We start from the raw sequence: 16,084 nt of genomic DNA, 5'->3' as shown, positions 1-16,084 counted from the left end.
ACCTTCTTACAAGAAATAACCCCAAGGGAGCAGTTCCCCCCACCAGACTTTCACCCACATACACACCAGATCAACCGTGGGAAACCTCAGCAGCATTTGGTCCATCATTCTCTCTCTCTCTCTCTACTCTACCTTGGCCTTTGCCATTTGTACCTGCCTCAACTAGGTGGGGCTGGATGTCTCTTCAGCCGCCAGCTGTGCCAATTACGGCTCCTAATCTGGGCAATCAAGACCCAGCTGGGCCACCCTAAAGGGTATGAGTGCTCCTGCAAGGACTCACAGGAAAGGTTGGCTGCGTAAGCCAGACCTACACCACCTCAGTTTTTTCTACCTCATTTTCCACTACATGCTCTTTTCTTGCAAGGATATTATTTACTGCATTTATATCCTACATTTCCTCTAAGGGACTCAAGGTTATAGACATGGTTCTTTGCACGTGCATACTGTATTCACTTCTCTGCAACGCTGTGTGTGAGGTTGGTTAGATCGAGAGTTGGTGCCTAGCCAAAGGTCACCCACTGAGTGGACTTCATGGCTGAGTGGGGATTTGAACCCTCACTCTTTTGCTCTGCTAGGTCCTTGACCAAGGCTCTGACCACTATGCCACACGATATTTTCTTCAGTACTCAGACAGAACTACAGTGTCACTGGAAAATGCGATTCTTCCCCTAAACACCATATTCAGTTATTTTGTGATTACTGTATGTAATGTGTCATGTGCCCGTCAGTTATGTTGTATTTTTTTAAAAATATTCCGACTAAAAACTCTTGTTCTATTGAAAGAGTTTTCTTCTGCCTTTCCAGCAAACTGAAATTCAGGGCAGTTAATAAAACAGCAGCAGCAGCAGCAGCAGCAGCAAATTGAAATACTTTAACCGTGCCTTTCCAGCTGCAATTCAGGGCAGATTAAAAGAATTAAATAATGAACAAAAAGGCCTGTTCATATAAGCAATTCAGAGGATTTATTGACCAATTATTTTTAGTCAGGCTTTTTGCAAACAGGTCACAAATCCCATTTTGTGCCATCTCACACATTACCTTTTCAGGTGTGCACCTAGGACATGCTAAGGATGTGTCCTAGAACGTAGACTGTGACAATCGGGTATTTGCAGGCAAACATGTTTGAAAACGTGCTCGTCATATACTGTAGGTACATCACCAGAGAGCTAATTTCAACTCAACCCTGTTGAGTTGCATACTCTGTGGCAGATCTAGTTTGAAGGTCATATGTGAGTCTAAAGAGTCCCTTGCCAAAGTGCACTCTGGTGTGTCCTCTCCAGTGGACCCTGCACAGGAAGGAACAGTTAGAATTCTTTGGTTTCTAGGCTGGGATGCTGCCTTGCATTGCAGGAACCTTCACAAATGTGGTGCTTTCCACAGCTGTGCTCGCTGGGGCTGATGGCAATTGCAGCCCAAAACATCTAGAGCAGGCATCCCCAAACTGTGGCCCTCCAGATGTTTTGGCCTACAACTCCCATGATTCCTAGCTAACAGGACCAGTGGTCAGGGATGATGGGAATTGTAGTCCAAAACATCTGGAGGGCCAAAGTTTGGGGATGCCTGATCTAGAGCAGGCATACGCAACCTTGGCTCTCCAGATGTTTTGGAACTACTGTACAACTCCCATGTTCCCTGACCACTGGCCCTGTTAGCTAGGGATCATGGGAGTTGTAGTTCCAAAACATCTGGAGAGCCAAGGTTGCCTATGCCTGATCTAGAGGGTACCAGGTTGGGAAAGGATGAATTACATCATCTGCACCTTTAACCATCACTACGTTCCTTCTGAATTTTAAACAAGATGGATTGTCTTAGTCGAGTGGCTTTTGAAATGCACTATGTTTTTGTTTTTTGTTTTGCAACAGATGCCAAATTGCATAAGGAGAAATCGACTGCCTCTCTATTCCCCCTTGTCTTTTATCCTCTGTTCTGACCTAACACTGGAAAGAACAGCTGATGTTTTCTGCCAAGTGACATGTGCAGATGCCAAAAGGCAAATTGTTCCAGTGTGAAGCAAACACTCTTCAAACAAATACTTAATTTCGTTTGCTTGTGCAATTGTTTCTGTTCACTGGCATGAAACATGAAATGCTGGAAAAACATACAAAATTCTCTACATAGTTCAGGAAAATTAAATCTTAGGCCTAATTCCAGATACTAAAAATGTACCAGTGTTAGGATATCTCTTTTGTTGTTCATAAATGATGGCTTCAAAACTGGAATGTAAAGACTCCAGGGTTGGTCTGGGAAGTTTCATGATGAAACAAATAGTCAGACCTTCTACAGAGACGGCAACTTATGAAGTATCCAGTAGCCCTGTTTATTTTTATGCGTGTGTTTATTGAAAGCACTTACGATCTACCATTTAAATTAAAATACTGTAATAATAAGCCACCATAAAATATGAAGTAAATCAGCAAGGTAAAACCACAATAGAAACATAATTCAGAAACAGAGTGTATTAAAGAGCCTCACTCTTAATGATTTTTTATTTAAAGTATGTGCAAATACAGTGGAACCCTGGTTTTTTGGAACTTTATCCATTCCGGGAGTCCATTCAACTCCTGAAACAACAATCTGAAGCCGCAGAAGCCGCACCCGATGTTCAGCTTGCAAAAAACGTTTGCAAACTGGAACAATTACTTCTGGGTTTGCACCGTTCGGGAGCCAATTTGTTCGGCATCTAAGCTGTTCAACAACAACAACAACATCATCGTGCCTGGGCGCAAGTCCCATTTAAGTCAGTGGGGCTGACTTTTCAGTAGATATGAATAGGTTGCGCTGTCAATCTCACAAGACAAGGGAGGTGGCTAGTGAACAGCTCCTGCAGCAGCGGCACTACATTGCAATGGAGATCAAGCCAGGCATTTTGGCCTGCTTCAAAACTAATACGCAGGATGGCAATGCCCTAGGCCCTTGATCATGCACCAGTCTTTTGGCGCTTTACCTTAACCTTCCGTAACCTGGTGCCTTCCAAATGTTTTGAATTGCAAGTCCCATCAGCCCCAGCCAGCATGGCAGGGTGGGGGGAAGCTGCCTTAGAAAGTATCCCTACAACCTGACAGCAATTTAACACAGAGTTTGTGCATAAGGAGAAGACCCTTAACAGATGTATGGGTAGAACACTGAAAAGCAGATTGATGGTTAATCAGCAAAACTTATTTTTTTTTAAGGGCATAAGGATCTCCCAACACCCCTACGCCTTGGCGGAGGACCTGATAAAAAACAGCAACATTACTCGGCCTTGTGGAGAATTGCTTTTCCGTTTTAACTTCATTTTTAAATGTAAAGAGAGGTTAAGCTGTTATTTTCATTGAAACTATTTTAAGCCACAGTAAATGACCAAGACATAGTATTAAAAGTACTTTGCTTTGTTTAACTTGCCCAAGGGTCAAGGTTTCCTGGGGCTTTCCCCACATGAATCCAGTCAAATTGTAGAGCTAATTACAGCTCTCGCATCCCATTGCTTTGAAAAAACACTGTTGTGAGCGTGCTTTTTTTCCAGGCAGGCAGGCAGGCAGGCAGGCAGGCAAGCAATCCCCCTGTAGCCTCTCCAAATGAAAAATGGCAAGCTGGAGCAGATGAGTCCTCCATCCAGTTTCAATTGGCTCCAGAACTTATGGGCACAAAGGGTAGATTGTATTGGAAGATGAAACCTGGGCCACTTGTAAGGCCAGTGAGCGGTGAGCTCTTTGTAGTGAACAGACTTGCTCAGTGTTGTTTTGTAAGCAGGGTTTTCTTCTTCTTCTGCACTTTCTCCCCCTAGCTTCACTGTCTCCTGAATCTTTGTCTTGCTTGTTTGGAGCCATAGGTAACTGAGAGTGTTGTCTTGTATATTTCAACTCCTGCCAGAAAGGAGTCTTAGTTTCCTTAATCTTCTGCCATAATGAACTGCCGCAACAAAAGGAAACTGGTGAGCTAATAGCACTGATCCACAAGTACATAATGGCCTCTGTATCTTCTAAGCACTGCAGAAAGGAATTGTAGCAAGTTCCTCCGCCCAAACCCTAACCCAACATGCTTGTGATGTTTATTACCTAGCAGATCATGTAAAGGTTTGATGCAATTTTGCAAATTTAAATTTTATTTCTTATTGGAATTTTATTATCTGAAAGATGGTTCAACCAATCCTGCTAGGCACACAACAAAGAACATACTATTTTATTATTTATTTGTCTGTTTATGTAACTTCTTAGTAGCTTAACACGAAATTTAAAAAAAAAATCTAAGCAATTTGCAAAAAAACTGAAACAGAATAATCACCATAAATTAAGCCACCTCAGGTTAAGATTCAGTCCAGCCCCCCAGATACTGCTGGGTAGAAACACTAATGCTGACATTTTTATGGTGCTGTGCTGCTAATATTCTCTGTGGAGAGAGTTTCAGAATGTGCTGGAAGTGCCCTGCTTATCCTCACCCTCAATTTCACTTGCAGTCTTAAAGGTTAAGAGCGACACCTTGAAAAATATACAGAAATACATTGGGAGCCTTTTCGGTATGAAAACAAGCAGTTTGCCTCATTTTGAATAAATTGAAGTTTCCAGGTAGTTTTCAAGAGCAGCCTCACATGGGGGTGGACGGGTGGGCAGGGAAGGGGGATTTGGTTGGAAGTTGAAACATATATGAATGAGAGATGTTGAGACTAGATCTGCTAGTGAATTTCTTCCTAGCCAAGATTGAAGTGGAATTTGGAGTCTGAAGCATACCACAAAATCGAAAAGAGCTTTAAAGGTGCCAAAATTTTCCTTCTGCTCAAATTTTGGATCTCCACCACCCTCCCGCATCTCTCAAAGTCCACATTTCCTTCCATCCACAAACACAAAATTACCCTTCCTTTCACTCGGCAGGAACAACAGCAAGGGCAGATGCAGAAAAGAAGAGAGAACATTACCCCACTCCTTTGTCTTCCTCTTCTCTCCCTGTTACCTCATCATACTTCCCAATACCCTGGTGAGGTCCAAGGGGTCTAGAGGAGGTTCTTACCCCTAGTAACTCTGTCACCCTATTAGCAAGAGAGAGAGAGAGAGACAGAGAGAGAGAGAGAAAGCCTCTCCCTGCTATTGTATCCATGAACCTTCACTATTGCCCCCCAATGAGACAGTGAAGAGGGGCAAAGTGGGACAACATGTTTATGAGAAGTTTTCCTGACTGTTTACTTTTTGTGTGTGTGATCTGGCAAACCAAATGTAACCTGCTGGGTGTTTGAGTATCCTGCCTGTTTTTCCAGGCTCAGGCAGGTGAGGCACAATACATGGCTAGTGGGCTGCATTGGGCTCAGTGGTCACATTGGCTTACAAGTCAAAAGACTGAAGGCCAAAGCTAAATGGGGGAGGGCCAATAATCATATGTGTACCCTTCCCACACGTGAAGTCTGTGTACATCTCTCTCTCTCTCTCTCTCTCTCTCTCTCTCTCTCTCTCTCTCTCTCTCTCTCTCTCTCTCTGTGTGTGTGTGTGTGTGTGTGAACTGTAAAAAGACTGTGGGGGAGAGCGGTGCTAACCATTCTCCCTCTTGTGCCTTAGGCTATCTGCGGTTAATTGCTCCAGATGCAATTCTCCATTCTGTGAGCTAATGCTGGAAATGAGCCAGGATTGGAGGAAAGTGCTTTAGGCAATGGACTCAGGGGAGACAAGTGGTGGGAGGGCAAAAAGTTCCACATCTTTCTCCTTTGTGCTGCTTTTGCTATTATAATAAGACCTATTCGCCTCCATGTTTCAGTGAAGCACCTTTCTGCCACTGTTGTTATCTAGTTGGTCCTCAATCTTGGGTGCCCATAGATTAATCCTGCATTTCGATGCATGTTGTGTTGCAAGAACAACTGTTGGCATTTCTTTCTGTGTTAGGTCTCCACGATTTATGTATATATTTTTTAAAAAATTACCATGATAAGAACTGGAAATAAACAAACAATATTTTGTTTTCAATTCATGTTAAGGATCAGGACGAAAGAAGACACTGGCTCAGTTCACATGTCACATTAAACCATTATTAAAAACTAACAATGGTTGAATGTAAACATTCAGTGTGATGGTGCTACTGAAGGGTTCTTGCTGTGTTCCTACCCCACTACTGCATCACTGGGAAACAGACCAGAGTTTAGTTTGTCGTGACATCCAAACATAGATTCATGGTTTGTTTGCTTTCTCCAAACCACAAGTGGTCCAAGGTCTGTTCTTGGCTTACTACTTATGGTTTGTTTTGAGGAAACAAACCATGAGATCCAGTTTAGATATTACAACAAGCCAGCAGAAGTGGAGTGCGATGAGAACTTTTCAGTAGCATACAGCAGCAAGTTGTACGTTCACATTGAACCATAGTTTGTTTTAAACAATGGTTTAATGTGACATGCAACCAACAATTACACAACCTAGGTCCAAACTCATTGGTTGATGAAACAGCTCACAAGTTATTTCTCTCTCTCTCCTCCTCCTTTCCAAGGTTTTGCCAGAAGAGGATGACTATGGCTTCGACATAGAAGACAAGAACAAAGCCATTGTGGTGAAGTCTGTTCGTCGAGGGTCACATGCAGAGGTGAAACCTCCTGACATTTGTATATATTCGCCTTTTCTGCATTAGGAGGTGCTTTGAAATGCCCCAAAAATAACATACAGGGAGTTATTTCGTTTTAGTAGCATCTAGAAGGCCACCGAGGATCTTCTGTGATTCCTGTTGCAGGAAACTGCTTTTGTGTATTGATAGGTGTTTAGTTCCTTTATATGGCATTCTTTCGGTGTAATTTAATAAAGTGATAAGACAGCAGGCTCCCCTCTGGCCCAGAGCGGCATACTGTGTTGCAAGACATGAAGCTAACCACAGGGAAGCTGTTTTCAGATCAGCATCAAACAACAAGCATCTGCACATGGCTTTTTTCCTCCCGCAGAGCTAATAACTTGGGATGGAATTTAGGTCCAGAGAACAGTGCAGGATGAAATGGTTAAACACCCCCAATCCAGGACCAAATTAACAGCCCTTCATAGCTGCTTTGAAGTTAAAAACAACAACAACAACAACAGGAGATTCTGATCCCATGCCACATCTAGTTAATTCCTCAAGGCAAAAGCATTTATGTCAACTGGAAATTAGTGTCTTCTGTGTAATAGCACTATTTTTATCTGCCTTTAACACAAGACCGCACACTAGTGATCTGGACAATAAATTAAGGAAAGCCCAACACGGGCCATGTTAAGAAAGTGAGAGAGCAAAAGTGCAACACAACTTATGGAGTAGTACATTTTGGTCAATAAAGGTTGTAATTTCCCTGCTTCCAAAATCTCACTAGCAGTGGCTGCAGAAATACCGTAGATTAGTGGTTTAAATGACACCTCTAAGATAGAGCCATGTTTGTGAACATCTGTGTGATAGTGATTTTTTTGCTAGGATGCACATTTATAACAAACATGTGCAGATAATATGGTCTTTTAAACACTGCCACCATAGTTGCCGAGCAGGAGGACTATGTGCACATTGCCAAAGCATGGTGGCCTGGATTATGAATGGGAAGAGGAGAGCTAAAACCTTCAAAGCCAGCCATGCTATCAATCTGTAGTTTCACAGGATGTTCACAATAAAGGATATGTACTTACTGACAAGAGTGGATTAATAAAAGTTGGGCAGATTGATCCAGACAATATATGGCTCCTTAACTCAAGACCAGCATTGTCTGCCTTTGCCACCCACATAGTGCATTGGTCTGATGTATTCAGGGGGAAATGTACATAAGCCACCAATTGTTCCCATACTATGTGAACCCATTTAGAGGACAAATTTCATAAATCCACTCTTGTAATTTTGCTGGTACATGTTCACTGTTTGCAAAAGTCGCCATTCGTTGGGCAGATATGCAAGTCTACATAGTGCATTTACCCTGCCTTTGTAGATCTAAAAGCAGCCTTTGATACAGTCTCCAGAACCAGACTCTGGGACAGACTATAGGGTGCTACTATAGATAGAAGGCTTCTGTTAAATAACTTAGGATCCTTTCTGGGCCTGCCTTCCTCTGCTTTCTCCCCCCTTTGAGAGAATTCAATCAAAACTTCTTAGAGCTCTCCTACAAGTCCCCAGATGCGTTTCAAACACATGGGTCAGACTAGAAACGGGGATGATGAGAGTGGAGGCTTATATCTGCCTAACATCAATCTGCAAATGGCTGTCATTGAATCTACTCCCCCGAGGAATAGCCCCACTGATCCTCTGCAACCAGTTCCAGTCAGGCTGGCAGACAGCAGTCCTGAACACCCTTCAGAAACTGGGTTTTGCCCCTCAAGCCCTTCTAACTCTGGGGTTGAGCCAAGCAAAAGCTATGGTTAGGGCAAAGAATCATAGACTCTGAGAGCCAACAGGATTGCTCAAGGTGCCCCGACTATAAAACTGGAGAAATCGAGAGAGATATAGCCGCACCGGCAGCATATCTCTTCTTTTTAGTATCCAAAAATGCAAGAAGGGCTTTTACTCTCTCCAGAAGCTCAGCTTTGCCCTCACCGGTTCTGGAAGGATCCTTTAAAAAAGTCCCATATGCTCACAGAATTTGCGCCTGTTCATTGGGGGAGATAGGAAGCCCAGAGCACTTCTTTTTTAGATGTCCCTTTTATGAAGAGGCACGTAGTGAGACCATTGATCCCCTGCTGGTGAGGCTCGCCGACCTCCCGGAAAAGCAAAAATTTGATCTCCTCCTGTTAGGCAAAGATCAAAAGAGGACCCGGATGGTCACCAGATTCTGTGTACAGATCTATAGGCGCAGACCATCCCCCGATCCAAACTAGTTTGTCAAGAAAATCCCCAAACTCGGTCCCTCGGGTGATTCTGGGTCATGTCTCTGCGGTAGCTTATCTCAAGGTTTTTAGTGTCTATACGCTTATCACATTTATAAATGTTAAATTTACTGTTGTTCAATGTTTAAAATGTTTGTGTTCTTTTTGGGGTTGTACCACCAAGTGTGTTTTATATGCTGGTCTCCGACCGTAATAAATTATCTATCTATCTACATAGTGCATTATATATTGGAGGTAGTCGCACAGTGTAAATTGTGATGGTTGCTTATATGCTCAGGAACAACTGAAAGATATTTCTAATTCTGCATGCTTGCAGCTCTCTCTCTCTCTGGCAAATGTTCCTGTATTGCAGAAAGTTGCCAAATTTGCATTCCTTGTTTGAAACTCAGTTCTGAGCCTTGACTTATTCTGAATATTTTGGGACGTAAAGTATGTAAATGATACTAGGCACAGGATATACAGGTGCAGAATCAGAGTCATAGGTGTGCTAGAGATCACAAGAGAGGGAAGAAATAGGCAAATTAAGCAAAAGTGTTACATCCTCGGAACACTGGAACCATTTGCAAATACTAGCTCTATAGTTTCAAATGCACGCTACAGAATTTATTTTATTTTTATTTTTGGAAATACCAGTACTGACTACATTTAAATGTTTCACTAGACCGTGATTTAGCAGAATACAAGCCTCTTGGTAAACTGACTGACAGATAATCCCTTCGTCATTTCCTTGGAAAGCTGCCCATAGAACATTTCAGTGTTGGGATGGGGAGGGAAATCTCTCTGTGTTTTGAGACTACAGAAGCACACAATTTGCAAAGGAATCTTTGTCTTGACCTTCGAAGAAAATCTTGTTTTGACCATTTGCCCTTCTTTCCCATTTGGCCTTAAGATACTGCTTTAAATATGAACCCAATCCGAATCCTGGTGAACAGGAGAGCCGTCGGCTCAATTCACAAAAGATTTGAAACCTAGCAATAATGCCTTTTATTGCATTCTTGGGCTCTTTAATTGCTTTTTGATACTACAAAGCTATCCGGCATATGGTTCCAGGCCAGCACAGCAGCTGCAGACCATTTGGAAAACCCTCTGGTGGCCTGATGCTCTCCAGGGAGGGGAGGGATGGGGAGAACAGGGTGTCCAATAGAAATCCATTTTTGGCTCGCTCTCCCCCAGTCTTTATAGTCAGTAATGAGCTAGATGAACCAATAGTCTGAATGTGGTGGTGCCCACATTCCTATTGCTGAGCTTTTAGATTTCATTTCATTTCACTTTTAATTTGTATACCACCTTCCTATATTACACGATGATGGTTTACGCCAGGCACAGGCAAACTCGGCCCTCCAGATGTTTTGGGACTACAATTCCCATCATCCCTGACCACTGGGTCCTGTTAGCTAGGGATCATGGGAGTTGTAGTCCCGAAACATCCGGAGGGCCGAGTTTGCCTGTGCCTGGTTTACAGGCTGAAGACACAACAAAACAGACAGCAAAGATCACAACCTGATAACAACCTGATCCAATACAAAAAAAAGTCAAGGTAAAAGCATAACTTTAAAACAAATGACATAAACAAAATAAAGCAATATTCAGTAATCCATTAGAATATAATAGTAAACATGGAAAGCATTTTGAGCCGATTGAGTACCGTAATTCGCCTTTAATGCTGGAGTAGCTAGCCTTCTTTGGCCCGCGGGCCACATTCACCACTGGCCAACCCTCTAGAGGTCACCTGCCAGCCGTGGGTGTGGCAAAAGGCATCCCATGCTCTCTCTCACACCAGTGTGCATGGAATACACATAGGGTGTGCATGTGCAGGCACCATTCAGATCAGCTGAGGAGGGTGGTTATGGTCCCCTCTCCACTCAAGTGCTATGCCTGCTTTAATTTTTGTGGGGTTTTTGCTGCGACAGCCAAAGTCAGTGGGGTCTTGAGGGGCCAGGAAAATTTGCTTGGCAGGCCAGCTGGGGTCTCCAAATTGGGAGTCAGCCACTCTCACTTTAATCACAATAAACGTGATGGAACAGAGATAAGGTTTCATGTGTGTGGCCTAATTATAGATAGGGTAGTCCGCCCTAAACTAAAACTCAGCACCCAGGCAATCTTTATGCTGTGCCATAAGAAGTTCTGTGACCTGTGCAAATTATCTCAACTCTGCAAATCCAAATCACTTATCATTTATATTTCTTACTCTGAAATGGTTTCCCCTCCCCATTATTCTGCATAATTCTGGTTTTGTTGGCGAAGGGGATGGGCAGGCATTGGAACCCCAGTTTTGACTGAGTATATTTTATTCAGTATTATTCTGGCTTTTGAAAGTTCATCAGGCATTGCTGCACATTTTCAAGCTTGTCTTTACAGCCTCAAGAACTAGAAATTATTTTATTGTTTTTAAACGAAAGCTGGCATTCTTTACCTAGTACCACATTCTGCAGTTTTTCTGCAACCCCTTGGCACACAAATTAAACACACATTCAAAGGATCTCTTTACTGCTTGCTATGTCACTCTGATTCTTCCTAATCATGCCAGGAAGATTCTTCCATAATATTTTTAAGCAATGGAAGAGTGAATATGTAAAACGTTATTTCACAATGACGAGGGCTTTTCAGGAAACATCTCAGAAGTTGACTGCAAAAAGTGTTTACAGACTTTTTGAATGAAATCCATGCAGATTTTACACTCATGACATTCTGTTTTGTGTTTTTCCAAATGTGCTTCTTCATGGAGCAAAAATGTGACATTGGAAGTGACCCTCAGATTGATATCAGCCAACTCTTTGTTCTCATCTTCAGTTCTGAATTTGTTAGGAACAAATCGGCTTTTATACAAATACTATTTTCCTGAAAAAACATCTAGCCACTGTTAAAAGGTCTACTATGATTTAATATATGTTCAGCTTCGTTAAGTTAGTTCTGAGTAACATCTACCCATTTCCTTTCTGAATCTGGAAGAATTCACATATTTGTACAGTAGGCAACCCATCTTCCCAAATTCTTTGACCTCTTGATCCATTGGCAACTAAAAGCTTCTAATCTGATGGAATGACTTCTCCTCTGTCACAAACTTCCTGTTTCTGTGCTTTTCTTCACTCCTTTAATTTGAGGTGTTTGGTCTGGCCAACCACCTACTTCAGGGCCGGCCCTAACATTAGGCAAAAAGAGGCAGCTGTCTAGGGCAGCAGATGGTGAGGGATATGAATTGATCAGGTTACACAAGTAAATCTTAATGGGTAAATGCAGCCAAAAAAGAGGAGGAGGAGAGAAAGCATGTATAAATCCATAGGACAAACCAGGCATAGGCAAACTCCAGATGTTTTGGGACTACAACTCCCATCATCCCTGACCACTGGCCCTGTTAGCTAGGGATGATGGGAGTTGTAGTCCCAAAACATCTGGAGGGCTGAGTTTGCCTATGCCTGGGATATACCGTGCCTTCTAGCAAATATTCAGTTAGGGTCCTGCCTCAGTTCTTTGGGTTTGAGGAACTCATATGTTGAGTTGAGTCCTTTGGAAAGAAGAGGCAAGTGAGCAGTAGTGTAGATTATGTTTGGTCTACCTACCGATCTGAAACAAAATTCTCCTTTAAAGCCAGTTCTGTGCTTAATCAGTAGTACTAGGAATATTGTCTGAGTTTGCGGCGGTGGTGGGCAGCATTTGCTGCTCCACCTCAGGTAGAGCTAAATAATGTCGGGCAGGCCCTGAGGATGATCGCTCAGTGCAGCTGAGCTGGATAAGACCACCACATTTGGCCACTGACTGGTGAAAGCCACTGTGTGTTGACGACCCCTTAACACAATTGTCCTGAGGTGAGGTAGCCTAGCACACTGTGCACTATTATCAGTTTGTCCGAGGGAGTGCTGGGTACTCTTCCTTATTCCTGGTGTGCACAATTTGAGAAAGGACCCATTTATCAGCCCTGTCCTGGTAGCGGGCTCCTTTGTGCCCCTTAATTAACCCTGCACAAGACATTCCCCCCCCAGCTAATTCCCCACCTGCAGCCCTTCCTCCTAGGCATCTATTGCAGACTGATGATTCCATATGTGCTGGTCCATTGCTGAGTGACATCATGGTGACAGGTTCACCTGTCAGGATTTCTCAGTAGGCTGGGGAACCTCTTCTTGCTACTGCAGCAGCATATGAAGTCTAGGTATCCACTTGTGTGTGCAGCTCCTTTATGGGGGTGCGTTAAGCATCCCATCTCCCTCCATTCTGCCTCCCAAAGGTTTTGGGAGAGAAGACCCAGAGACGCAGTATTGTCTCCCTGTGCTGCCGTTGCTTAGCAACATTAGCCTGCTCCTATCTGCATAACCAAAGGCAACAACAGGCAGGTTCTGCAGATGCAAGTGATTAATCTAAAAACTGGGAATTTGGCAGGCCTCATGGTTATCTGGAAACCCACAAAGATTTTAACCAAAGCAATCCTTTTTCTTAATGCGCTAGTTTATTGTGCTGGACAGGCACACACAATGGGTATATGAAGTTCTCTTACACGGATCTGAATTGGAACTGTTCTGGACCATGTTTTGCAGTTCTTCAGGTGCCAGAGAATATAATAACAGCATTTATGTAGCACTTAGTACTTTTTACAGCAAACCAGTAACGTAGGTGAGTATTATTATCCCTGGGTGTTTGAGGCCCAGATAGAAATTCAAGACTGTGAGTGACTGCAACTCACAGCTGAGCCATTTAAGTATTCTGCTCCTTCCATAGGCCATGCTGGTATATATCTGATGCATAAAAATGTTAGCACACCTGTGTTCATATGCACCACACAAAAAGTGATGGGCATAGAGGCATAGGGCTCAATGTTCCATTATTTCCTGCATCTCTCACTCACAACTGGACCCTGCAGCTCATGTCATAGAATCATGAAATCGTAAAGTTGGAAGGGATCCCAAGGCTCATCTAATCCACCCCCCCTGCAATGCAGGAATGTTGCGTCCTGATTCTTTCTTTGGAAAATAGGGGATATGTAAGAATTGGCCCCTTGCTGCTAATATATCCCTTTAACCCAAACTAATCAGTCACTTCCACAAGCTTGGCTGTGATGTTATTCTATACCAAAACAAGTTTTTTTAAAAAAAATCAAAGCTCTCAATCAAGAAAACCTAAATTCAGACATCTGATGCAAATCAGGAAATTTTGCCTGTTTTGTAAATTTTGCCTGAAGCAGTCTGCTAGTTGTGTAGCTACAGTATATAGGACATTGAAGTCCTGGCTGTCAATTTGTTAATCTTATTCTGTTTATCTCATTTCAAGAGACGTTCCCCCCACAAAATTTCAAGCCTAGGAATAGTCCCGGTTGTTCAATGGGAACAAAAAGAGACAATCTAATTCTGCGCATTTTTTGAATTACAAAATGCTTATTTTGCATTTGTCCATGGATCAAGGGTTGCCAACAGGGCCGTCTTAAGCGCCCCTGGCGCCGTGGTGCGCTGGATTCCTCCGGCGCCCCCCCCCGCCCCGTTTCCCAGCGCGGTGGGCAGGCAGGCAGGCACAGCGGGGGGGCCGTGGGCGCAGCTGCACGGCGGACCGGCCGGCCAGCGGGCGGGCGCAGCTCGCGGCACCCCCCTGGCGGGCTGGCGCCGTGGTGCCCTGCGCCACCCAGCCTGGCCGTAGGGCCGGCCCTGGTTGCCAACCATTTTTGGGACCATGATCACATGCACAAACAAGAGAAATTGTTGTAGGCACCACATCCATGCAGCACAACGTATTCTATTGGCCACAACAGAATGCTTGCTTAATGTCTAATTTCAGTGTGGGAAATGGGGGAGGGGACCCCGTGGGCATCAGATATGGCCACTTTGGGCAAATTTGTGCCCATGGGCACCATGTTGGTGACCTCTGCTGTAAATTGCTTTAATTCTATTTGAAATTTATCTACAACCAGGGTGGGGAACCTCTGACCTGGGAGCCAAATGCAGCCTCTAGACCAGGCATGTCAAACCTGCGGCCCTCCAGATGTTTTGGCCTACAACTCCCATGATCCCTAGCTAGCAGGACCAGTGGTTGGGGAAGATGGGAATTGTAGTCCAAAACATCTGGAGGGCCGCAGGTTTGACATGCCTGCTCTAGACATTTCTGTCTGGCCCTCACGTCTGTCTTGGCCACCCTTCCTAATCCTCCATCCTCAAGTGCTCTTGTCTCTTGATTGACCAGATCAATATATAAGTGCATGTGGGTAGAAGCCTTTAACTTTGGCAAGAGTTACACCTGTTACTCCACCCACTTCTGCCCCTGGCTCCACATCCTTTGCCACATGGACTGAACAAGGTTCCCCATTCTCGCTCCATATGGTAGAATAATTCTGTGTTGAAGGTATTTATTGCAATACTTCATCTCTGCATGTTTTAATTCTGGAACTAATTTGTGATTGATACAACCACAACATCTCAGGATAGAGCGACAACAAAAGCATTCTTCCATTGGGAGGCATGTTTACTGCCATGCTTTGAAGGAACAATCGACAAGCAGATGTCTGATAATTCGCTGAGCTGTATCCAAAAGCATTTTGGCCCTTGTCCAATCAATAGATAGCTCTTGCACAAAGCCAGCATCTCATTATCCAGATAACTGTGCTCGCTTATAAAGAGTAGCAAAAGCAGAGGAAATACAGAAACCACTGTAGATCATTACTCTCATTTGTTTAGGTTTTATCTCACCCTTTGAAAGAACATTCAGTAATCCTGATTCATTAAAAAAAAAGGGTTCTGGTGTACATTTATAGGCAGCGCTTGGCTTAATAAAATCATAGTTTTATGGGTTAGGGTTGATAGGAACTGTAGCTCAGCAAGATCTGGGGGACCAGAGGTAAATAAAAAGCCAACTTTGTGTGGCCTAAAACACACACAGTTGACCTTGTGCCCTTCTGCAGTTGACCTTGTGTGATCTAGAACACACCCAGAATGAATCACCTGACATTCTCCTATAGGAAAACTTGATAACCTTCTAAGGAACTCCTGGGCTGCCCAGAAAGCAGCTGTAAATCCATTATCTCACATACCGCCTGCCACATGCTACTCAAATGATAAAGGATGGAATGATAAACGTGGAGTGGTTTATAACTTATGTGTGTCATTTCAGATGGCTGGGTTGCAGGTTGGGCGGAAGATTTATTCCATGAATGAGGATCTGGTGTTCCTGCGTCCATTTCAAGAGGTAGAGACGATATTGAACCAGTCTTTCTGCTCTCGGAGACCTCTTCGGCTTCTTGTGGCAATCAAGGCAAAAGAGTAAGTGGCCAGAAAAATCCAGGCGTAGCCTTGGTTGCTCTTGGAAGCGGATTCTGAGCAGTTAATACTATATATATTCATGCCTATTAT

The 16,084-nt window shown here is 43.6% G+C and overlaps 1 protein-coding gene across 1 annotated transcript in view; it reads left to right on the top strand.

Annotated features, from left to right (window-relative positions):
• PREX1 (phosphatidylinositol-3,4,5-trisphosphate dependent Rac exchange factor 1) overlaps positions 1-16,084 on the top strand; it is a 236,004-nt gene that overhangs the window by 184,302 nt on the left and 35,618 nt on the right. Inside the window, exons 17-18 of the mRNA XM_035122595.3 lie at positions 6,436-6,528; positions 15,846-15,994. Coding sequence (XP_034978486.2) covers positions 6,436-6,528; positions 15,846-15,994 — 242 coding nt within the window. The remainder of the gene's footprint in view (positions 1-6,435; positions 6,529-15,845; positions 15,995-16,084) is intronic.

This window comes from Zootoca vivipara, chromosome 7 (assembly GCF_965207765.1).
Source record: "Zootoca vivipara chromosome 7, rZooViv2.hap1.1, whole genome shotgun sequence".
Lineage (NCBI taxonomy): Eukaryota > Metazoa > Chordata > Lepidosauria > Squamata > Lacertidae > Zootoca > Zootoca vivipara.
The sequence above is the reverse complement of the archived record's forward strand: the minus strand, read 5'-3'. Positions and strand labels throughout refer to the sequence as shown.